Source organism: Ixodes scapularis, unplaced genomic scaffold (genome assembly GCF_016920785.2).
Source record: "Ixodes scapularis isolate PalLabHiFi unplaced genomic scaffold, ASM1692078v2 PGA_scaffold12__126_contigs__length_90152505, whole genome shotgun sequence".
In the NCBI taxonomy this organism is placed as follows: domain Eukaryota; kingdom Metazoa; phylum Arthropoda; class Arachnida; order Ixodida; family Ixodidae; genus Ixodes; species Ixodes scapularis.
Window position 1 is genome coordinate 45,088,236 of NW_024609838.1, and position 25,907 is coordinate 45,114,142.

At 48.4% G+C, this 25,907-nt stretch overlaps 1 protein-coding gene across 1 annotated transcript; it reads left to right on the top strand.

The window, feature by feature from the left end:
* Positions 1 to 72: 72 nt before the first annotated feature.
* LOC115328494 (glucoside xylosyltransferase 1-like) lies at positions 73 to 25,262 on the top strand. Its single transcript, XM_040217892.3, has 6 exons — positions 73 to 250; positions 371 to 518; positions 6,509 to 6,640; positions 16,745 to 16,937; positions 21,994 to 22,310; positions 25,057 to 25,262. The coding sequence occupies exons 1-6, from the start codon at positions 87 to 89 to the stop codon at positions 25,258 to 25,260; spliced, it is 1,158 nt and encodes a 385-aa protein (XP_040073826.1). The 5' UTR covers positions 73 to 86; the 3' UTR covers positions 25,261 to 25,262.
* The last annotated feature ends 645 nt before the right edge of the window (positions 25,263 to 25,907 follow it).

Consider the following 25,907-nt stretch of genomic DNA (forward strand, 5'->3'; position numbering starts at 1 on the left):
CAGTTAGGTTAGGTGACAAGTTGGGAAACCACGCTGAGGTTAAACAGCAAGTGAGGTTTTGAGTGTCCTGCGTAACTTAGAGAAACATGCCCGGCGCACCATTCTGGCTTCGATGCTCCTTGGCCGCGCTCTTCCTCGTCGGGTGTCTGGTTCTACTCGCAAGTCTGTGGTCCAACGGGGTGCCTGGTACCGGCTGCAGGTGCTCTCACGACGAGAGCCCGACCATGCTACCTCAGGTAACACAGGAAAGGTAGGTGCAACCGCCAGTAAACAAAACAGTTTAAATCAGCGTCTACGGAAATTGGGAAATCCTTATCAGTTTGGTGGATCTACTCTATTAATACACACACATACTTTAATACCAACGCAGGGTACCTCTGACGATGGTGGTGGTGACGTGTGCGGACGGCTTGGAAATCACCATGGCCAATCTCAAGTCAGCCGTCGCATTTTCGAGGGTTCCACTCAGATTTATTCTGTACGCCGATGTTGAGAACATCAAGCGCCTTCAAGACAGGGTAACTACAGCGTCGCCCGGCGTAGTTTTGTGCACCGTAAACCCGCGGTCCACTGCTGAAACATCACAAGGGAAACAGTCCGCAGACACTGTCTGAGTAGTGTTCCTGTCTTGTATAACGATGTTGAAAAAACTGCCTAAAAATGTTTTCAAAGCATGTTCAAAACATACATGTTTCGAACGCGCTTGAGGCGTCTCCGCAGATAATAAACAGACCTCGCTCTCGATTCTACGTCTGCTTGACGCCGCCATAACTCTAGTTTCAGGATGTAGGCGGCTGTGGTAGTTCATAAGAGGCGGGCGCGAGCGCATGAGACAGTTCGTGCCGCGTCGTGCTCTCCCCGCGCAGACCGTCAGCTGGGATGTTGGGCGTGCAGAAAGAGTACAGGGGGGCTAAGCTCGGCTCGGAGAGATCAAGGCGAGTTCTCCACCGAACTCGCCGCTCGCCGCGATTGGTTATCGCCGTGCATGACGACACGCGCCGTCACTCCCTAGATCGTGACGTCAGAACGGAGGGTTTGAGGCGGTCGGACAGTGGCATATTCGGAACTCGCGGCAAGATGCTGTGACGTCATTCTGACGTGACAAAAGCCGCCGCGGATAGGAAAAGCTTGCCGGCTCCGACCTAGGCGAGTTTGGGCGAGTTGGGCGCGAGATGAGGGAGAAGCGTCCAAAATGGCAGCGTTTTTGTGCGTGTTTCGCCGTCGGTGTAGGTACTTAAGCCACGCCACTGTGTTTGACATAGACGACGTTGATTTTCAACAACACTATCGCCTCTCGAAATACGTGGTAAGGTGGCTGTGCGATGAACTGCGTGGCGAACTGGGCTTAAGGGGGATCGGTGGCCGAGTGGGCTAGCGCACACCAGCTCGGAGCACGTGGAGCGAAAGCTCGCGCTGCAGAACCCAGGGATCCTGGGCTCAATCCCCACCCCTGCCCGTTTCGATCTGGATGAGCATCGTACCGGCGTGCGGTCGTGTATCACTACTGCGTGGTGCACGTTAAAGACCCCAGGCTAGCGGTTGTACTGCGCGGTTGTACTGTATATGTAAAGAGTTTGGTCAATGGGAGGCGCGGGCAGAGCCAGGGCATGCGGCAGACTCGGAAAGAGGGCATGGCATGCTCTCTTGACCAACCAGAAGCCGAAAAGAATCCCCTTGCGGTGGTAGCGAGAAACAGTTCTGATCAAAGGTGTATGTTCGTATATGGTATTATTAAGGTACGTTGTTAGGCTAGTTGGTTCATCTTAGTAAAACATATAAAATAGCGCAACTGAAAGACAAGGTCCTGTATACTTCTTGTCCTCGTCTTTCTGTTGCGCTATTTTATATGTTTTACTAAATGGTGCTAATAGCCGCGTAAGAGTGAGGTGTAGTAACTCTTCGTGGTTGAAAATAGGGTGCACGTGTTGTTTTGATCATGATCATGCAGAAAGATGTAAGAAACGAATGCGCCACTCAACTCTGTTTTGCGCGGACAGAGTGCAACCGCTCGGACACCAGATTCCCGGCCCTCGACACTTGGCGTACGGATTATGTCGATCGTTCCGCTAGTCGCACTCTTCCACAATCATATCGGATGAACGTGATTGAAATATCACGTGAACCATATTTTCAGCCATCGAGAGTTATTCCACTGCAGTTATCAGGTTTGTTTCTCGCGACCACCGCCAGGGTATTATTTAGGGCATCTGGTTGGTCACATTCGAATTTCTGAAGACGCCCTGGAACACGCCCAGCCCGCTTTCGGCCTAATGGCGCCCCCTCATTTGTCTCCTATGCCTCCCAACGAATGGTCAAACTCTCTACATATACGGCTCTGTGGCTGGTGAGATCGGTCTATAGGGAGTATTCACTGGCGGCCATATCCGTGTGCGCTGCTGCTGAGCGCGTGCTGACGGCGAGCTTCCGCAGTCCTTTTGGAGCGTGCATTTAGCACCATCAAGGTTGCCGGTCTTAACAGGCTATTAATGGGAGCTCGTTCTGAGCATGCGCTCTAAACATCACCCTCAAATATGGCGTCCAGTGAATACCTCCTATGGGGAGTATTCACTGGACGCCATATTTGTGGGTGCTGTTTATAGCGCATGCTCAGAACAAGCTCACATCAATAGGCTGCTAAGACCGGCACTCTTGATGGTGCGGAATGCACGTTGCAAAAGAACTGTGGAAGCTCGCCATCAGCACGAGTTCAGCATTTGGGCATACAGCTATGGCCGCTTGTGAATACTCCCTATAGGCTGCGAGATCGTGCAATTGATATGTCTGTAACGAACACAGTGTCTTCTTGTATAATGTACTAGCAATGCTGCGGTTAAAAAATAAAATAAAACGTACCCTACGGCTTAGTCGCTACAAATCACCGGAAAACTAATCCAGGCTAGTTACGAGAAAAGCCAGCAACCAGGCCGAAATTATACGTAGTAGACGTTTGGCGAAAAAACGACTCTTGTGTATCACTCGAGCTATAATCTGAAATTTCAGCATCTTTTTGAATGTGAAAGGTGCAGTCAATGCATCTGAACGAGAACTGAAGCGGTTCTTTATTCGAGGAAAAGCGCTTAAATCGTCTTCACTTGACCTCCAGGATCACGAGTATCCAGATTAGTTTTCAATTTGATGCAGGGAGGCTGCAGAAAATCGTTTTAAAAGTATACCGCTGAGGCCCCCATTTTTCGGAGCGTGACGTCACATTCGGAGTTTTTATAATATACGCTGTTCCGCATCTTCAGCATCTATCGAAGTTATGCACGCGCACTCTTGCTATTTTCAAACAAAAGGTAAGAAAAATAAGTGACGACTGGGGTCAGTGTGGATGAATATTTGCCTCGATACCCAGATTCAATTGAAGGGAAGCGTGCTCTTGATAATAGACGATACGGAAGGTCGCCTGACCTCCAGCATGTATCTGCTCCTGCGAAAAAGTGCTTACAATTGCAAGGTTGTCGAGGTTATGTTTACACGCACACTGAACAAGCGTGCACGCTTGGGTTACCAATGGGGCGCCATGCATGCAACTTTGTGTTCATGATTGTCGATAAGAAGTATTCACTGGACGCCATATTCCTGCGTGCTGTCCAGAGCGCATGCTCAGAACGAGCCCACACTAATTGGCTGCTAAGACCGACACTTTTGAGGGTGCGGAATGCACGTTGCAAGAGAACCGTAAAAGCTCGCCACCAGCACGCACTCAGCAGTCGCGCACACAACTATGGCCACCAGTGAATACTCCCTATAAGGCACGTAACGATTCCCTCTATCCAAAATTCTGGTGGTGACAAAGCATCCACACGAACGGCACAGAGCACGGGCCAGGGTACAGAGCACGAGCTCTTAGCAGTTGATTGTAGAGCGCGTGCGCTGCATTGGCACCTAACAATATCTTCGGCCCCGCGTCCCCAGCCATAGCCTCGTCTATACTTACAAAGCCTGGAGCGGCAGACAACGGAGGAGAGGAGAGCCTAGAGTGCCTTCATATACACGCGCGCTCTTGGTTCAGTAGTGACAGCTCAGATATCTTTTCGCCCAATCGTTTCTTTATGCATTTTGAAGTGCGCGCCATCCGGTGTTACTCAGCTCGAGCGCTTAGCTTTGGCTAATGCATAGACGCCATTTTACCGCTCAAGTCACGCACCGAGAGCGCCAGAGCGTCACGCGCTGGCACATTCAGGGCAACAATAGATGTCTTCACCCTGAGACAGACAGACATGTAGGGACCCTAGGAGAGCGTAGGGTGCCTACATGTCTGAGCGCGCGTGTGTATGAAGGCACTCTAGGAGAGCGACGTGACGGGCGCCTCGCTGCGGCGAGACGCCGAAACACAGTGCTCTCGAGCGATGGAATGTCCGCTGGTGCTCCTCGCTTTGCTCACGATACCGTTTCTTTTCTCGTCGGGTTTAAAAACCATGTTTCCGGTCCTCGCCGCTGCAAAAGCTGTGCGCTGGCGTCCAGGTTCCCCTAGAGATGCTCTTTGCTACCTGGTCCTCACGCTCCAAATCTGCGACCGGGCACTTTACGGCTCCGTCATCGAACTGCCAGGCTTTGTGAGTATATAGCGGATGCTATGCCGTATCATTAGAGTTTTCACCAAGTAATAGAAAAACAAAGAGTGGTTCTGCTGTTCACCACAGTCGCGCCAATCGAATATCGAGGCGAATACTTGGCAAGCTTGCAATTGCACGCGCTGCCGAAAATAGAAGACACGCGCTTGGGGGCCGAAAGATCTGGGTAAAACGTAACGACTGGTCAGATTTTTTTTTTTTTTTTTTGCATTCTCCCGTTTAGTTGCATCTTTCGGAAAAAAACGAGCCTAATATTCAGAATCACAGGATAAAAATACTTTATGATTTACCTCTAACTTGTTTTTTTTTTCAAAAAGACGGTTCAGCTTCCATTGAATAAAAACTCATAAACTTCATCATTATTGACCAAGAGTTGTAAATCAAACACCGGATTATTATAGTCGCATCTTTTGCGTGTGGTCAGAATGTTCCCTGCAACAAAAAGCAAACAAACCTACAAGTGGAGTGTGTGAACCCTATTCTGGCTGTTTATGAACCAGACTGAGGCCGGTGGCCCAATTTCAGTTCCCATATCTAGCTGATTTCGTACGTTTTCCTCTCAATGCTGGATTTTATTTTTTTGCGTCGTTTAAATTTCACGGATTAGAAAAGAACGTCCCTCGCAGGTTGACACTCACTAATGCTGCAATAATGTCATTTCAACACAAGACCAGAATAGGTCATGTGTTTGACCTCCTTTGTTTACTTCTCTGTTGTGGACAGTCTGCAGCACTGTAAAAGACGGGTCAGGCATTTGAACGGCTCCGCCTCGCCACGGAGCAAGTGTATCAAAAGTTCGTTTCCACTTATGATAAATGCCGTGAGATGACGCAGCACGGCAAGACTTCGAGGAACTGTCCTCATTCGCGCACACGTTTTCAAAGCCGGCGCGCGACCGCGCCTGCGCAACGAGCCCCCAGAGCCGTTTATTGGGAGAGTTTCGCCAATGGGCGGAGCAAAGGCCGCCGCCAGCGCCGAATATTCACTCCGCGGTTAGAGCGTAAACTAAAAGTGCGACACAGCGTCGACCAATCAGCAGACCTCGACGTCGCAATATTCAAAGCGACATTTAATGCGTGAAATAGAAGCGTTCAATCTCGCAGTAGAAATTATTGCAACTGCGCAGTTTTCTCTGGTTTGAAGCTCACGTTCGTTTATTGTACTGTTGAATATGGACGTGACGAAAACCTCACACGCGCCAAGTTTTCAGTCACCAAGAGTTACACCATGTTACTGTAGCGACGCTAAAACGGCTTAGAATAGTCGAGTCGCATTTTTAGAGCGCACGACGGCCACTAAGGTGTGCTTTGCGGCCTGTAGTTGGCCACGAGATGCTCGCCTCTTCACACCCAATGAAAGGCCAAACTATCCTAATACACGACTCTGGGAGCTTGAACCCGACAGCACCTCGCTGGGATATGCGCAAAGCCCAATTGGAATTTCGGGTTTTGTGACCTTGTTCCGATTCAACCCTCGTCTTACACTGTGGCCTGCATGTGGACCATTTTACTGTTTGCAAACACAAACCACCGCTTGAGTGCTAAGCGACTTCCGGTCGCTCCTTCTCTGCAAACCTGTCGAGCATGCTTATGCCACTAGTGCTAGAAAGTAAAAAAGCGACACGGACAACAAAGTTGGAGATTTAACGAGGGCCTTCGGCTGTACAATTTAACGGCTTAGAGGAGACTAGTTAGTTTACAATATTTAAAAAATTTCAGCAGCCCTCGAGCCTCTTTGTTCTTTTAGCGTTCACCTGGAAAATCGGTGGTTAAACGTTTCATCGACATTTCAAGCAGCGGTGTTAAGGTGGACTCTGTTCATTCTTTTTGTGTACCGAAAGTTCCCTAATACCTCAAAGACTAGAGCACGGACTCGTTTGCTATGAAAATGGTTTTTACGCAGAGTAATTTTGCGTTAATCTGATCGTCCAGATCATGCAGTGGCCAGCGAGTGCCTTGAACCGGATCACCTACGATCTGCGCTTGGTCATGTTCCCCAAGAAGGACTTCGAAACGTGGAAGAAACTGTTCGTGCCCTGCTCTACGCAGAGACTCTTCCTTCCGGTCGGTGCATACTTTGTGTCCCAGTACGTTCTCGTGATGAGGTTCCGATGCCCTCTACCGGCAAAAACGGGCTAAGAAAAGTAACTCCCATGGGCATACATTTCTTTTTTGCACGTCAACTGTCCTTAGAGGCCATCTAACCTAAGTGATTATCATAATCGCCGCTTTATTATTTTTTTTACACGAAGGGTGGTGATTACCAGTGCGATGTACATTCGGCTGCAATATGAGCTGGCCTAGTTTAGGGGAAGAGGAAAGTTCCAAATGCCGCATAGGGTGCCACCGGCATGCTAATCGATGCATCCGACTGCCGCATTGTGACAATAGACGTCTTGTAGAATCAGAGCGCTCCTAGCGGCGTTGTGCAGCGCAAAGCATCTGGGGATCCCATTACGAACTATTATGGTTTAGATTACTCAATCTCCATTCACGACAACCCGTCACGACCCAATATTTTGCTTGCTTTTTCGAATATGTGACCTGCCTTAAATTTATAAAACATTTTCGGTCGGCTTCCAATATGGGCAGAATGCTGGGGCACGTTTTTTTGGGGTCTCCCGACGTGTCAGAGTTCGTGCACAGGTAAACACATAACTACAATAGGAGAGGGAAGAAGACGTAGACTGTACCAATCATCTTGTTCTAGTGCCTCCTCAATGTTCTATGCTTTTTTAAATGATCTGTGAGCTGGGAGGGTCATGTTGCGCTTTGGAGTGGGAGTCAGGCCGCTAGAAAGGATTGGAACGCGGCTGGCCTGTTCCAACTCTTCGCTAGGTCTAGGTAGGTCCTCACGGGCGCTAGAGATTGGTGCTTCAACGGGGGCTCTCGCAGGGATAAATAGGTTTATTTCAACCTCTTGTTTAGCAGGTTAACATACCGGGGCCACCCTCATGACTTTAGAGTCGCCCCGGCGTGAACGTAGGTCGGCCAGCGCCGTGGTTCCACTGAAAAAAACATCTTACAAAAGATAGACTGCATGTACTGTCTGCGGTATGTTTCTTTCTTGTAGGGGACTGTCTTCAGACATCATCGAAGCAAATATGGTTTGAACTTGCTTGTGGCGTTTTTGAAGATAACTTATTGTCTGCAGCAAACTTTGTGTTTTTGTGGGATGTGTAATCAGTGTGACGGCGCCTTTATAGGGGCATTAAAACAAGATGCGAAAGTACGCAGACGAGCTGGTTAGGAAACATAAAAATTTAAACCCTCAGCCGAGATAAAATTAAAAAAAAAAGACGACACAGATACTCATTTCTTTAAATTACCCGAGACGGGCGACAAAACTAAGAAGCATCAAAACGTGGAAGAAAAAGGCAAAGTGATTAGGAACGCCCTTCTCTTCCACGTTTTGATGCTTCTTAGTTTTTTCGCCCTAGTCTCGGGAAATTTAAAGGTAATGCTATACCAGCTCGCCCAACGTTACTGGAGCAAGCTCAGTTTCACAGCTCTGCCTGCGACGTGGGCTCGGTGGCGTCCACCTGGGCCACTCGCCTGTTCAGGAGAGAATAGGGAGCTGCGAAACTGACCTTGTTTCAGTAACGTTGAGCTCGCCTGCGCTCTCACTGTTATTTACAGAATCTCTCTGTTTCGATGGTCTATTTATGGCCCTAACTCATGGGCTTTAAGCACCGTAGAAAATGAAATATTGCATTCATGCGTGGCCGACTTTTCTATTAAAATCGGTATGAAAGATCAATTACCTCAGCACTATGACAGACACCAGAGGGCGCTATCGGACGAATGGATGGCGCTGTAGTCTCAAGAGAAAAATTGAACGTGTCTCTCGGTTGCAGTGCGGTCCCGAAATAATTTAAATTGCGGGCACTTCAAAAGGGGTAAGCGGGTGAATTTAAAATAATATTTTGCGCGGACATCTTATGGTGGCGCAGATCGGAACTGCCATACCAGTAGGGGCTCACAGAAACGGAGATTGAAGCCCGTGAAGAAGTAGGCTTAGCAAATACTTGGAGGTATGAGGGAGGCCATCCTGATTGTTGCTCCCAACTGACGCTACTTTCTCCGTTCTGTCCTGCTCCGCTTTTGCAATCGCAGTGATGAAGGTGCTAGATTAAAAGAAGGAGCTTAAAGTATGAAATCTATATGCACGAGCTGAAAGCACGGGCATACACGAGGGTAGTAAACATAACATAAGCAGCGACCACAACCAGTTTCAGTTGATGTTCACCAGGGCAACTTGAAAAAGTACGAGAGTGAGTTCAGCAGGTTTTACGCATTGCCATCTCACAGATGGTAAAACACACACGTTACACACACACAGATCACAGATGGTAAAAGTGGTGGAACTATTTGAAAAAAGTGATAAAAGGGGAGTCGCTACAGGTTACACACGTTACATGCACTCCTAGAAAAAAGGGTATCGATAGTCCTCCCTAAGGGGAGGAACGGTCTTGTAACCCATGCCCCTCTAGAAAGGGAGAAACTTTCGTCCCTGAAGCAGGGGAGCAAAGTTTCTTCGTCGCCTGCATCTAATTATGGCGGCCCCTTATCGAGCAAACCGAGCTCAATCAAGCTTAACGAGGAGGCTACATCTCTTGTACGGGACGAGAGGAGCAGTAAATAAAAGCGTAACACGAGCTTTCCTCGAACTGTGTTTATTTCCGAAGCGAGATTCCCGCCGCAGGTAGAGAAACTTGCGTTTCAAAAGCAGTTATTCAGTATTCTCGTCGTCAGTACTGCGACGTTAAACGGAGGCAACCGATACCCTGTTACTTCGCGCACTTTACGTCTTACCTTTGCTATTTCTTGAGTCACAATTCCTTCGTCAACCGCACTTCACGGAGGAAGGAAGGGCAAAACAATTCGCGAAACCAAAAGCCGCTCTCAAAGAACAAACTCGAAGCCGCTGTTTATGGCGTAGTGTGAAAGAAGGTAAAATCGCTTTCCACCAGATGGTAGCAAGCAGAGTAATTGCAAGTAGCTAGGCTAGGTAGCGCTGGGTACCGCCCAATTCACATTCTACAAAAAATAATTTGATTTCCTCACGCCACGATTGCGCATCGGGCTCCTCTATTATACACACATGTAGACACATTACGCATACTACAAACATCAGCTGAACACACACTGAGCGCATACACCATACATGGCATATACAAACATCAATACAACGGCCCACTAACCCGATCACTACACCCGAGCTCTGCGTTTCCGTCTTTCTTACTGGTCGTTTTGAACGTACGGAATTTCTCGGTGACTGAATAAGCAATAAAATATATTCCCGGCATGTTGATTTATTTCCATAATGTCATACCTCCGAGAGTATTTTGAATGGCTCAGGGGATAAATCTTTTAAAAAAAGAAAATGCTCGATCAAGCCGTAATTATTTGGAAGCCAACAAATCAATCGGCTCCATTTCGGTTCCAAGCCATGAGTTCGTTTCCCCGCACGGCACATAGTAGCCAGTATTTCGATTGTAGTGTTTGTTTTTCTATTTGTGCTGTTCGCGCATGGCTGCAGTTGCCGTCTTGAATTCATCTCTCTAAAGCGGATATTCACTCGGGTGGAAGTGACGCTTCACGGGGAGCGAAATCACTTTTCGATCAACTTGAATGCAGTCAAAGCCGCGACTTGCGGCAGATGTTAAGTGTACGGAGCTGCGCCGTGTCGAGCTCAAAAACTTCTAGCGCTCATCCCAGCGCGCCACTTGGCGGACAGTTCCTCCGGGAACCGTATAATATCGTTTTTAGTGCTAAAATTACACATTGCAAATATACGTACTTTCCTTCATAATTTCGTACGGTTCATTTCTTTCCCCAGAGCGCAATCGCTCTCGGGGAGGAGACAACCTACAGTCATATTGGCCACTGTACGATAGGAGCTTACTGTTCAGACCAGCGTTCCAACATGACTATCCGCACGTCGATCGACTGCACCTAATCCCTCAAACGGTCTTAAACTCTCTTATGCAAAGGGGAATGTCAACATCCGACACCCCACCCTCTCCGATCACGGCCCGACCAGCGGCATCAACGCCCGGCAGTTTACGTCCACTCATCTCGTTGTTACACCACTGATACGCGAACACACCGTCACATCGGCGATGCTTCGAGTCTTCTGTTCACAATGCACAACACTGCCATCACGATGTTGCTCCTATGTTGCTGATACGCAGAAATAAAGAACCGCGTTGATTGCCGGTTGGCTGTCGGCATGGGAAAACAGAACCGAACTCAGCTCGAAAGGCACCCGGGCAGCCGGCAGCAAAACCTGCTTGTCTTGGACGCAGTTCCTGCGATTTCCATAACGTCGAAAACGTCGACACAGCTCCGCGTGGTTCCGCTACTGCAGTTCCGCGTGGGTCCCGCAATCCGGAAACGGCCATCTTACCCAGTGTACGTAGCGCTGCTGGCACTGCTCCGGAACTTAGCTGTTTCTAGCGGCTTCGTTTGCTCGTTTGATAAAATTAGTGGTAAAAACGTCAATGCAGCCCAAATGTTCTGCACGTTTGGAATGGAAGGCGGAACTACAGGCGGCCTTCGCTGCCGCTGAAGCTCAGTCAACTCAGCAACATTTATTAAATAACTACGCGACGTGCTCGAAAAACGAAACCGAAAGAACATGAGTCGGGAGGGCGAAAGCTTTCTCCTGTCTGCCTAGAGAAGGAGAAAAACGTCTCGTTCCTCCCTTCTTCTCGTGTCCGCTTGGGGGCGCGTCGGTAGAAGGGAGGAAGACGCGCCGTTGCTCCTCCATTTTCTCTTAGAGTGTGACTGCTCCTTAATGTGAAGTGACATTCCAAAGTACGCACCAGCGGCAGGAGAAGAAGAAAGCGTTGGTTGGACGCGGAAGTCAAAGCAGCCATCCATGCCAGACAAGCCGCTAATAGGGAGCATCGCCACTCTTTCCACGGAGACCATGAGCAGACAACCACAACCAAAAGGGAACCGTACCAAGCACGGACACGATACACCAGGCATCCGACCCAGAACAAAATGCTAACGGCATTAGAGTACAGTCGAAGACATTTGCTGCAGCTGAAAATATGCAGAGAGAAAGTTTCGAAACTACATGGGCACACTGGAGGGCCGAGGGCAGACTCCATCTATCCTGGATTAGTGCACAGGGCTGGATGGAAGTGGACGACCTGGGCTCGCACCTAACGGCATATTTGAAAGATATCTTCTCCCCCGCGCACACGATCAATGCCGAAGATCAAGAGGCTACTGAGTTTCCATGTGACCCCAACTCGTTGGAAATTGGCAAAGTAAGCGTAGCTGCGCGCAATGACTCTTCTAAAGACAAACATTTCCCAGTGGCGGATTCATATTCCGGCCGCTGTCCTCAAGGCTTTGGGAAGGAATGCCAGAGAGCAACTAGCGTCCATCCTGAACGACATCCCCTGGGTGGAAAAACCTATACCCGAAGTCTGGAGACTCGGCCAAGTGATGCTGATCCCGATGAAAGGAAGCGACAGAAATCATCAACGCAGCTATCGGCCTCTCACTGTCACAAGTGCAGTATCAGAATATTTGCATATATTCTCAAGGGGCGGATGGTAGCATAGGCGGAGGACAGTAGCGTCCTTTCCGAGCTGCAGGAAGGCTTTCGACGGGAAAGCTCGACTTGAGATAACCTTGTCACAATCACACAATGTGATTGCCCAGGGTCGCCCGAAACTAAAACCGACGGCAGAAGTGCAACTTTCTGGACGTCGCCAAAACGTATGATAGTGTACCACACTCAGTGCTCGCACATTGCTTAGAACAGCTATGGCTGTCACATCAGGATGTTTCCATCATCCGATCTCTCTATTCGGGCAACATGGTGAGGACCTTGCAGAGGTGGAGTTAGAAGAGCTGGCAGTGACAAATGGCTTCCGACAGGGATTCCCACTCTCATTACATTTATCCTTGCTCTACGTAGCCCGGACAGATGAAAAGCTAATACAGTCGACAGCGGGCTTCTCTCTGAACCACATAGAAAGTGGCCAAGAGGTGGAATGGCTGCCGCCAGGTCTCACGCCGACGACATTGTGCTAATGGCTGAGACGACAGAAGATATGCAGCGGCTACTGGACGTGTGTACTGAGGAGGCTACAAAGCTACATTTAAGTTTTAATGCAAAGCAATCAGCAATGGTACAGTTCGCTGGACCTGAAGAGACAGCATGATAGTTCCTAGTTTGGTAGCGAGGTTGTGCCGATTCAGAACTCCCAGAAATACTTAGGGATACCTATGGCCTACACTCTGGAATACTTCAAGAGCACCACGCACACCTCCGCCAGTCAGCTCTCCGAGGGGACAATATCCTTCGCGAACGCGGTCTTTGGAGCTGCAACAGGTTCCTCGAGGCACGGAAGGTGCGGAAGACAGTGATGCTGTCGCAGCTGACGTTTCCCAATGCAGTTATTTGCATTCCTTGTGGAGTTCGCGACATCCCGGAAAGTAGACAACGAGAAGTAGTGCGACAAGCCCTGGCCTGCCATGGCAATGTGATCAACGAGGCCGTCCAGGGTTTCTGGGACGGTCGAGCTTTGAGGCAAGGGAGGGGGTCACTAAGGAAGGCTACGGCAGACGACTACGGCACATGGGCTGGTGTCGATGGGTCAGAAGGTTATTAATCTACACACGCAAGACGGGAGTGCAAACACGATGCTAGAGGCGGCTGTAACTATTTGAGAAGAAATTCGGCTTTTTAGCGGAACCTGTGAATGCACTCACGGGAGAGAAGTGGGAGGGGGAAGTGCGAAGAGAGTGCGTGAAAAAGAAGCCCTCTAGTTGGCATTTATGACGAATATATGAGAACAGCTTGGACAGTCGTTTGCTGTTCGAAGTTCGAGAGGAGGCCCTGCAGACGCAGGAACACCCAAATCGCTGACGGCAAAGTTATATCTACGCTAGAACCGCAAAGTTATATGCGGAAAGGGAGCCGAGACAGTACAGCAGCTGGTGCTATTCTGCGAGTGCCATCGTGCCACCTCCGGCGAGACATCACCAGTCCCATGCCAGGAGGAGGCTAGCGGAGGCACTCGGCTTCCTGTTGAAGTCAGACACGCGTGCAATGCGTCCACATGCGGAGTAGGCGGAATGTGAGGTAGAAACTCAAACATGGCCAGCTCAGCCCCATCAGAAACAGCTAGGCAGGACACTCACTCGTGTCTGCAGTGTATGCCCAGGCCGAAGGCTAGACTTGACGAATGGTGGCACAAGATATGCACATTTTTGTTATTTCTGTAAATGTCGCGTTCTCGTAAACTCAAGAACCCTGTAGCTTGTTCGAGATCCGAATGTTCTACGCGCCGAATATTCTACACCGATTGTTCCAGAAGCCCACGCATGTACAAATGGGGCTCCGCGTGACGAGCCTGAGGCAGTCTCATGCCAGTGCTCGATCCTGCTGTTTCGCCGATATTGACACCTGCGACATTAACCTTCTATTTCGTTTTGCACAAGGTACTCCCATTAAACTTTATTTTGCCCTGTTATTCGCCGCCTCATAATCTGTTATTCGTGAGAATATTTGAAAACAAGGGGTGATGTTATTTTTTTCTCTTTAGGTTGTTTTTATTTTTTATTTTAACTAGGGCACGAATATTCGAACCCGCCCGTTAAAGAGAGAACAGTCACAGGATCATCATTATCATCATCATCATCAAGTAAAGCCCCTCGATTTGCCTGTGTTCGTCTTGCAAGTAGAGTCAAATGCGACAGTGCACGAGACCCGTGTATCGAACAGCCCTTGGAAGCAAATGGCGGCGGAGCATTAAAGGATCGTCCCTGGGAAGGGGGTCGATAGGCGGCGGAGCACCCGCTCATGGCACATGTCTCTCGCGTTTCCACAACAATGGTTGGCGGTACTTGTAAAAAAAACGCCTTAATCCAGGTGCTTTATGGAGAAGGGCCTCTCCTTGTCCGACGGTACCCTCTGGTGTTTGTGATTAAAAATTAAAAAAAAACGCAAGGACAGAAAAGTGTGCAGAAAAGTGAACTTCTGTTCTAAAGAAAAGCAGGGTTGCACTAAAAAGCACCATGACCGATTCGTGAACTTTGTTTGGAGGGAGCTGTGTACTCGATTCCTCTCTCGTGCGGCAGGAGATACGTCGGGCAAACGGGGCGTTGCCTCAATGATCGCTTGCGAGAACATAAGTATAACGCTTTTAGAGCTGTGTCAGGTCACCTTGGCCTGCATTGCCATGACTACTGCTGCACTCCCGTCTTCGGCAAGTGTGAAGTGATTAGGAAAAGTAAAGACAGACTCACTCGAGAAATTATTGAGGCACGGGAAGTTGGAAAATCGGGGGAAAACTGTGTCAGCACTTCTTCACTATCTTTATCCGATAAGGAATGTTCCTCTTTAGACACACGGTGACAGCGCATAACGGTGATTAGGAAGCACGCGGCGTCCAAGATATGTATTTTATCTTTGTTTGTTTGTCATGACGTTACAGTATTTATACTTGATGTTAGCACGAATAAACTTTATTTGTAAGTCAGCGCCTTGTTCGTCTACGTTCTTGTTCTTGTCCGTGTCCTTGCGCTGTTCTAATGTTTAATCATGAAATACCAACTAGCCCAAACTTCTATGTTTGTGATAGTTCCGCGGTGATCGAACATTGATACAAATTTTAAAAGGAAAACCAGCCACGTATGAATGCAATGTTTTTTGTTTTCTTAGACCTCAGCTCCTGGGAGCCCGCTTCCGGCTTGAGCGGCGTCGCCGTCGGCGTAACCGCGCGTTGCATTCTGGGACGTTTCCCACATAGACGTCCCACGTGACGTCACGAGGTTCACGATTGGCGTCATGGGGGCCACGAGTGACGTCGCGAATGACGTCATGAAGGTCACTTGTGAAGGTTACGACGGAGGTCACGACCTTCACGAGTAAAGGCCACGTGAAGGTCACGACCTTCACGAGTGACGTCACGACGGTCACTGGGGTCACAAGGGAGGAGGGAGGGAGGGAAGGAGTAGGAGGGGAGGACGAGGGGAGGAGAATGAGAGGATGAAGGAGGAGGATAGAGGAGGAGGAGGGGAAGGAGGAGGGGAGAAAGAGGGCAGGAGGAGAGGGTACGCAGGAGGAGGAGAAGCATACCATCCTTTCCGTACCCTCCCCTCCTCCTCCTCAAGAGCTGCGCTCTAATTCATTATTACAGGGAATTGTAAACGTCTTTCCTTTTTTTATGCTAAGTGTCCATAGATTCAGTTATGGCCATAACTAGACTGTCTCAAAAAGTGGTTTAAGGAGTGTTTGAAATTTTCACGCTTTGATGAATTTTAGTGTTGAGAATACTCCGGACGTTCGTAATCATAGCGCGAATAAACATTATTTTATATCTACAGACGCTGACGATTCTTTTTTTTTTTTTCATTTTGGCAACCATGAATTGACGCATGGTAACCGCGGTCAATGAATATGTTTAATTAGGTGGCTTTAGACCGCATCATCGGAAGTGTACTGTCGATTTCCGTCTGATGACATTATAGACATAGACGATTCTTCCACTGCAGGCCGTTCCGCAGCCAGACTTTTGAATGAAACCAAAATCAAGCACTCAATGGGGTGCAGCGATGATAGCGGTCCTTGAGTCCGCTCGCCTTTTTTTCGCCAGCATTTATACCGCCAACCTAAAGGATCGCTTCGTCCGACAGGCACTAGACGCCGGCTCTCGTGACCTAACTCGCGGCCGTCCATTTGGGACCTCTCTGATGCGGAGGGGAGGAATAGGACGGTGAGCACACCAGTCGAAGCCGCGCTCCAGGCCCCATTGCTTAGTATACCGCGTCAATAGCTCTCATCTTTTCCATCTTTTGCCGACTGCAAGGGATACCGCGTAGTAGATGAGACTGGCGCATGACGTCATCGTTGGTGGATCCTTGACACGCCCCCAAGCGGCAAACACGCCGAAGCTCGACGAGAGACGCGTCTACCTTGGCGTCACTATGTGCTATTGTCGCGCAAACCAGGGGGCGCTACCTGGATCCACTAGTGACGGTGTTGGGAGGAGAGACGCCGCCCTTGTCTTCTAGGTGGTACCTCTATAATCCATAAAACACTATCATACTCTCCCCCCCCCCCCCCCAGAAAGAAAAAAAAGGACATGTGCATTGTGATATTTCATGTCGATTTCAGCGTGGCGTTACTTGCAGGAGATGCTACCAAACGAGGATGCGGTCTTGTACGTGGACGCTGACACCCTCTTTTTGAGCCCTGTCGAGGAACTCTGGAGCGTCTTCGAGAAGATGAACGACAGTCATCTAACCGCCCTAACTTACGAGACTGAGGACGTGCGTACCAACTGGTACCAACAGCATGGCAAGCACCCTTACCCTGCACCTTTCGGTACGTATGTACATACACTGCGGGACAATAGGAACCTTTAGCAAACGGTTGCCGTGCTCCGTGTATCGCACTAGCGGAGCCTTTGAAGCATGCCTTCAAGCGCGCCCGGGTCGTACCGTGACCGCGGGGCGCGCGCAAAAAAACATGCTTCAAAGGCCCCGGTGGTGCGGTAAGCGGAGCACGGCAACGGTTTGCTAAAGGTCCCTAATGTCAGCACGGCCATGCTGTGGCCGCTTTTTCTTATCTTGCACAGAAAGGGTATTAGCATGCATTAAAATTTACCATTTAGGTTGGTGCATCAGATGAGTGCTTTCGACCACTGTAATGGTTTTGTTGAGGACAGCCAAAGTCACACAGCCTATATAACGCGGGAAATAAACGGTGTCTGCGGCAGACATAATAAATTAATTGTCTGGGAACACCGCTCAAGCATTTACGAAGGTTGTTTGCTGCATACATTCATGCATCGCTTGTCCGCGCTAACAGTGTCACGCGGTATACTAACTTATGCTTTCTTTAAAAGGAAAACAAAAACAACAGCTTTGTCTAATGTATTGTATCTTTTTTTTTCACTTTTCAGAGAAAAGTATACAGTTATAGCCGATTTGAAGAGGCTTAAATGTCGAAGAGCCGGCAGAACAAAGCAAATTAGACGTTCCCGTTTAGACACCGTAAGGTTGGTCTCCCTCTGTGTTAGGGCGGCGGAGGATTACACTGTAAATAAGACATTTATCTAATGCGGTACGGCTGCTAGCCTCGGTTCTTGAACATGCATCACACAGTAGTGGTACACGACAGCATCGCGAAACGATGCTCATGAAGATTGAAACGGGCAGGGGTGGGAATTTGTAACTTTCATGGCCTATAGGGGGCGCCATAGTTGCTATCAGATGGCTGTCATCTGGATGATCGCCGTAGGACATTTACTCCTTTTAAATTTTCTCAGCCAGAGCTAAAATGAACAAGAATAACATTTGTCTCTCAACCTACACCACCAAACGGTATAAATTGGTTTGAACCAATGAAAAATAAATAAATAGTGTCTCATATGACCCAACATTTTTTTACAGCGGAGCTGTTAAAGGCTAGTTTCCCCAGGATCGTGTCCGGTACCAAACGAATGTCGACACTCGTGGTCGACACAACACTCTGGTTGCCGTCGTCGCTCATAGATGGCGGTAGCTGTCCAGAGTGTTGTGAAACAACGCAAGCTAGACAGAGGTTTATACTCTCGCATCAGGGAGATCAATTAGAGGGAGATGATGCGATACAATATATAGGAGCAGTGATGGAGGAGAAATTTCGGGAACGGGTACATGTGGAAGATAGGAGAACCGAAGGAAGTAGCAGTCCAGTTTGTGACATCGCGGATTTTGGACAAAGAGAATGGGAAAAGGCGCAACGAAGAGTCCCTAGTGGCACGTCGACAGGCACAGATGGTATCCCTATCAAGCTGGTGAAGAATTTGGGTCCTAAATCTAAGGCAAAACTAAGGGAGGTAGTGAGTACCATGATAACAAAAGGAAATATTCCAGATGAATGGAGGCTTAGTAGGATGAGTATGATATATAAAGGAAAGGGAGATAAGTCTGATATTAGGAATTATCGTCCTATAACCGTGACACCGGTTATTTACAGGTTGGTAATGCAGATTATAAAGAACAGACTGGAGGAATGGGTAGATTGCGAGGGCATACTGGGCGAGTTACAGAACGGGTTTCGAAAACAAAGAAGGTTGGAGGACAACTTATTTTCTCTAACACAGTGTATAGAAATAGCGCAAAAAGAAAACAGACAGCTCTGGCTGGCATTTCTGGATATCAAGGGTGCCTATGACAATGTGAACCAAAGAAACCTGTGGGACATAATGGAGAACTTAAACCTAGATGAAGGACTAACAGCATTATTAAGGAACATTTACAAAGATAACAAGGTGATTATAACATGGGAAGGAATGGCGACAGGGAAAATAGAGATAAGACGAGGCCTTAGGCAGGGGTGCCCGTTATCGCCTTTGCTGTTTATGTTGTATCTGAGAGGATTGGAGGATAGACTAGAGAAGAGTGGGCTTGGGTTCAACCTTTCTTACAGTAAGCTAGGCCAAAAAATTCAGCAATCCTTACCGGGATTGATGTATGCGGATGATATTGTACTAATGGCTAACAACAGGACAGAGTTGCAGGAATTAATGAGCATCTGTGGTAGGGAAGGAGAGGAATTAGGTTTAGAATTCAGTAGCGAAAAATCGGCAGTCATGATTTTTAACGAGGATGAAGTTGAGAGGCTGAAGATACAGAATATTACAGTTGAGAGAGCTAGTAAATACAAGTATCTAGGAGTATGGATATGTGATGGTGCAGAATATCTCAGAGACCATGAAAAGTATATAATAGGTAAGGGCAACAGAAATGCAGCTGTAATGAAAAATAGAGCACTTTGGAATTACAACAGGTATGAGGTGGTGAGAGAGATTTGGAAAGGGGTCATGGTGCCTGGCTTGACTTTTGGAAACGCAGTGCTATGCATGAAATCCGAAGTGCATGCGAAACTAGAAATAAAACAGCGCGGAGTAGGTAGACTGGCTTTGGGGGCGCATTGCAAAACGCCAAACCAGGGAGTACAAGGAGACATGGGATGGGCATCATTTGAGAGCAGGGAAGCGGTGAGCAAGGTAGAATTTGAGGATAGGTTGAGGCTAATGGATGGGGAGCAATGGGCACGAAAGGTTTTCAGCTATTTATACATGAGGAGTGTAGACACAAAGTGGAGACAGCGCACTAGGAAATTAAGAGGAAGGTTTTTGGGCTATAGCGAAGATACGGAAGAGCAAGTCTCAGTTAAGAAGAAAGTTAAGGCCACAGAAAGAGATCGGTGGCTAGAGGGAATGCAGACAAAGACTGCTCTGGAAAGCTATAGATTAAACAAAAGAGTTATTGCCAAAGAAAGCATTTATGACAATTCTAGGGGAAGCTCATTGCTGTTTGAGGCAAGAACGGGTGTTCTGCGAACCAGAACATACAGAGTGAAGTACCAGGAAATTGATACAGTGTGCACTGCTTGTGGAGAGGAGGACGAGACGTCTGAGCACTTGATACTCTACTGTAAAGGGCTTCACCCTATGCCTACCGAAGACAACATAGATTTAATAAAGTCATTGGGTTTTAGAGACAGCGAAGGGAGAGTGGATTTCAAGACTGTAGAGATTACCAAGCAAAGATTAAGTGAATGGTGGCAGAAATCGAGAGAAAACTAGGTATTTTCTTAATCACTGATGGCAAGGGGGTTTCATAGCCTCACTTTCTTTGCACTGCGGAGTGAATATAGATTTCACATTTAAATATTCTAAGCTTAAATGGTAAAACAAAATGGCTAGGTGGCGTAAGCTACCGCCCGATCCAAAGGGCTCAGCCGTATTCATCCATCCATCCATCCGTTGTGTTTGCCGGCTGTCTGCTTGCCGACGTCGCTCGTAGATCGCGGTAACCTTTCCAGCCTCGGAAACCAGACAACTGGTTGCTGCCGTCGCTCATAGATGGCGGCGACATTTCTTCGGAGCAAGAAGAGCGGGAACGGAACGAGCGGCGATGTATGCAGTAGCGGGTATGGCTGTTCCCTAACCGCCGTGAGGACGCCATCGCCTAAAGTTTCACCCCGTCGAGCACTTCAGATTCCCTTGCGAAAAAAAGAGCAGATCGCTCACCTAGAAAGCCACCGCCGAGAACAGAAGCTACAGCTCCGCTGCTCTTCCTTCTTCACCAGAGTCGAAAGGCTGAACGTTTTACTGAAAACCCAATCAACAAAGAATTTGCTCGGGACGCGGCAGATCCTACGTTCCTTAAGTCGTCGTTGAACAGCAGAACGAGGTTGGGTCTGTGTCACGTAGGTAATTTAATTTTGTGAAATACGAGAGATATAAGAACCGTATTTGATACTTCAACGCCAGGAAGTGTCAAAGCCGGGGTCACACTGGTGATACATCATACAAAAGACAGTCCGCAGAGAAATCGAAACGGCATTCACCGCAAGATCCGTGCTTCGAATGCCCCATGGCGATTCGTTCAAGGTGAGACTTCGGCACTCGAAATTGGAACCACGGATATTGCGGTGACTCCTGTTTGCAGACTGTCTTTTGTACAATGTATGAGCGGTGTGACCCCGGCTTCAGCAAGCACCCTCGTTTAAAAGCCGATCATCCAGGAGCTAGGAAGCGCGATTCTCACACCGCGGTACCACCATCGGTGAAAGTTGCGCATAGACCGATATCTCGGAGCGTTCTACGCATGTGTGACGCGCCTTAACTGTAGTTCAAAGGGGACACGCGCCAGTGAACGAGATTGATCGTGCCGTCTTGGCGCAGAGCTCCAGAGAGGCATTCGCGCGTGTATTAGCCCCGTGCGCGACCGCAAGCGTCGCTGTGGTCGGCCTTCCACGATTGGCAGAACGCTGACTATGACGTCGGAAAGGGGTTTATCATCGACGGAAATAAGAGGAATGAAAGAACTTTAATTTTGACGGTGTCGGCAGTGTTCCTTTGAGAGCGCAATGATTTCAAGCTTCCACCATGCTATTTACAAACACCATCAAACTTGTTGTTTGCATGGTAATGACGTCACAAGGGGGAAGCATAGAAGGGCGCCACGAGAACATTTCGCCGCTAATAGAGGCAGTTCCCATTATTCATACCAGCAGCGGTGGCATAATAAAAGTAACTGGTGAGATCGGTATATTGGACCAAGGATGCATGGATTCTGCATGCGCGAGGTTTCGCTTCATGTTCTCTGGGCTGCGGTGCAAATAGCGGAAAATAATTTCCACTGAATATAGCAGGGCGATCTCTCCGCTAAACATCAAGCTGTCACGTGACATCACGTAGCACCATGACGTGATTCTATTACGTCAAGTCACTCCGCGGCGTAGCGTGACACCATAATATCACGTCACGTTGCGACGTCACACGAATCCCTGCATGGTTAGTGTGGTGACGTGTTGCCGGTGCTCTGCAGAGCGTGCCGATGCAAGACGCGACCAGCAACTGGGATTCTTTTACTTGCCCCAGGAGTGAACGCCGGCGTGATGCCCATGAACCTCACGCGCATGCGGAGCTTCGACTGGGTGTCGCGCATGGCGCCTTTGATGGAGGAGTACGCTGGCCGGATCCCCTGGGCCGACCAGGACTTGCTGAACATCCTCTTCAGCGCCCACCCGGACAAGATGCTCCTGTTGACGTGCAGGTGGGGCTACCGCCAGGACAACTGCAGGTTCCACGGGTCGTGCTCGGGAGAAACGCCCGCCATGTTGCACGCGAACCGAAAGTGCTTCATCGCCCCGGAGAGGGCACCCGCCTTCTCTGCCATCCACCGGGTCATGCGGAAGGTACGCGAGCCATGCTGTCTTCAAACAGACTAACATACAGATAGAGAAGCATACAAAACAAACACGACACGCAATGTGTTGAGCTGTGATACGGCTGGAGTGTGTGGATCGAGCATGTTCTGTGCGCGTGAATGTGGTCGGAGATTACCTGTGCGAAGCGAGCGCAACACACCTCATGTGCATGACGTAGTTGGAGACATCCTAAGGAAGGGAGGGCATGGCGTGTCCTGAAGATATTATTATCGCTTGCGGCGTTACTCAATAATTACGCCGAAAAGGAATCACGAGGGAAGAAGTCGTTATATAAGAAGCGAAGCGGTTCTTCAGCATTCAGTTACTCGACATATTACTTATCCCCGGTCTTTCTCAACCGTAATTCAACTGGTTTAAATAATAAACCTTATAAGCAAACTTTTGGCTTTCACTACACTCCTGCCCTGCTCAGCTCAGCCGGTATATTATCTGGTTGAAAGTCACTGGTCTCAAATTTACCACCAGAGTGGATTATTCTTAAATTCGTGTTTAATACTGGTCCCTATGAACTTCATATTGCTTTAACCTACGAGTGGCGGTAGAGCGCTACAGTCCATGGCATGACAGTTTATGATGTAAATGAATACAAAAACACATGTTGCGTTAAAATAAATATTATAAATAGCAAGTGATATCAGGGCCGTATACCATTCGCGAACTGTCACACGGTCACATTTCAGGACGTCCGCTGCTGAGTACACCAGACTCGCTTCCATAATGAGTTCGTGGGAACTCAATCATAGCTGATTTTGGCACGACTGAAACGCCTTTAAAAGTCAAATATAAAATATAAATCAATTATGTTGCGTGTATCCATTATGAGCGGAACGTTAGTCAGCGGAAGCGGGCATCCGAGTGTCTCCACTGCATATGAAACATGGAGCCACTGCAATGCGACTGCTGGTCTGGGGTTGCTATCGTGCCTCACGCTGTAGTGAGAGCAGACCGCACACGGTGGTACGATGCATGCTCATTCAGATGGAAACGGGCATTTCCACCCTAATTCCGAGGATTAAATCCAGGAATCCTATATTTTGCAGTGGGAGCATTGGCGTTCAGTGCTCTGAGCAGATATGCGGTACCACAATCGGCTATCGATCCGCCCAGGAATACGAAATTGTATTTACTGAAAAGTGCACAAACAAGGTTGATATCTACATGCGTTAATACATACACATTAGTTTTTCTCCCATTACAATGTGTTGCATCATATAATAAAAAAAACAATAACAACTACTGAGAGTGATAAGAAAAAGGCACTCTGCTGGTACATGCCGGGCTTTCATTCAGATTTGGTACCACAGACGATGCCGCAGATGCCACTTTACATCGGATTTTAAGCCATGGAATCAGGCGAAGACGGCTCTAATATGCTCCGTTCACCCCAAACCCAGCAGCGCGGTGGAAATACGATGTTCGTTGGACCAATCGCACGCCTATCTTTGCCCACGTAATCGCACACCCAAGCGCAGGGAGCGGAATCACGTGATGAGAGGCAGGCGGCTGATTGCTTAGGGTAGAACGGAGTATGAGCGAGGAGATCGAGCTATAAGGGGCGCTACCTGCAGCTTGTTTTCCGCGTAGTTCTGCTTAGTTCTGCGCTTATCGACACAAGGCACGTGCAGTGGATTCTTTACTTCATCTTTCTCGATTGATCGCGGGGCAAGGATTAATCAAGACTCGTGCCCAATGTTTTGCTGCGTCCGCGTTCGGCTTCACTGATTGAACAAGAGCCCCAGCCGAACGTTGGCGCGAAGTTCGGCTACGTGCGTCGAGCCAATGTCGAGCTCTGCGTCAAAACACAAATAAATAGTTTGTGGTGTTGTTGTTGTCCTCAGTGGTGTAGTTCTTAATTCAGCCACTGGGGGCGCGACAGTTCGATCTCCTTCCCAATAGAAGGAGCAATTTCCATCCCACATCAGCGTCCCTTTATTTTCAAATGTAATTTAAGACTCTTTCAACGTGAAAATTAGGTTTTCCTTTTTCGAATACGTTACAAAAATAGCGAATGAGCATAATCACCATTATGACGTTTAATGTCGATAAAACTGTCCGTGTGGCACGGTCTTCGAGAGAAATCTAATTTGTAATCGAAAGGACGTTAACTGGAAATGAGTTTAGCACCACCGCTTTAGGTCCCCCAATCAGCTTGGGGCGTCGCACTGCCCAAGTGCGGACCTTCTGCGCATGCTCATTACTACATCCGAAGCTGGTTTGGTGACCCACCGTGCTGGTGTTCCCTACTATAAAACGCTCTATAAACTTTCCCGCGAGAAAAGGACATTAGTCTGGATCAGTTAATGCTCGTGTGTCCGGGCTCTCGGGTAGGTGCAACACCTCGAGCAGGGAGGCATCGCGGGATTGACAACCATCAAAATACAATCAAAACGTAGTATTATGGACGACCATACGACACTTATTGCCGTTCGTAGAATGCAATACGCTCAAGCTTGTCCATTAATTATAAGACACTCGGTGTCGTGCATAGACCTTCAGACACACGTGGTCGTCCATAGACCATGAGACACACATGGTCGTTCGTACACTGCAAGACGCATACGCTTGCCTATAGACTGTAAATTACTATGATAGTTCATAAACTTAACACACTTATGGTCGTCCATAGCGAGAGTCGTTCTGCTGGGGGTTCCTACGGTGAAAACCCCGAGCAACAAGGACAACAGGCATACATTTCTCTCGTGTCTCTTCGCAGTACGAGCTGGGCACGAGCCTGGAGAGAAATTTTATTGATCCATTGGAACGCGAGCTGCGCGGGGCCTGGCGTCACGAGTGCGTCGACGCGTTCCTGCTCCACTCCAAGCAGTGGCGGATCCTCGCTCGGCAGCTGGACAACGAACGAGGCTTCAATGACGACGTTACCAATGCAACATCATCTTCGACAACATATAGGAAATAATAATAAACATAATCAGAAATAATTATGGGATACAAACAAGTTTCCTTGCATTCCTGTTCACAGTTCACTGCGCGGACACGGGCGTTGTAAATAAAGTTTTTCTTTCTCTTTCTCCCACTCTCGCTTCCACTTTTATGTACTCCGTTCACTTCTAAAATTTACTACTTATATTTTGAGCGGTATTACATAACGTTCTATTTTCCCATGTGGCATCGAAGTATTAGCACATGAAAGTCTCAAATCACACAAACTAGATATGATTTGCCGCACGTCACATTGTTTACGCGGAGGTTTGCGGTGTAACGAGGCTGGGCAATTTCGCTCAGGCCACTAAAGCAGTAAGGGGTGGACAGGAAGATGTAGTATAAATGATTCAAACGCGATAAAGAGAACCGAGTCTCACACCGACGCCGACATCCCATTCCAGTGCCCCGTTGATCCGAGGCGTCGCCTTTCTTGCCCACACCCCATCGCGCATGCGCGACACCGGTCGGGGGCCGCTAAGGGCGCTTCGGTTGGTAAACATGAGTTGGAGGAAAGGGGAAAAGCAACCTTGAAGAGAAAAACCTGCGAACTCAGCATGAGAAACATAGTCTAGCTGCCTTCATGGTAGCCGAGAAATAGGGAAAACAACCGTAGGCAAAACA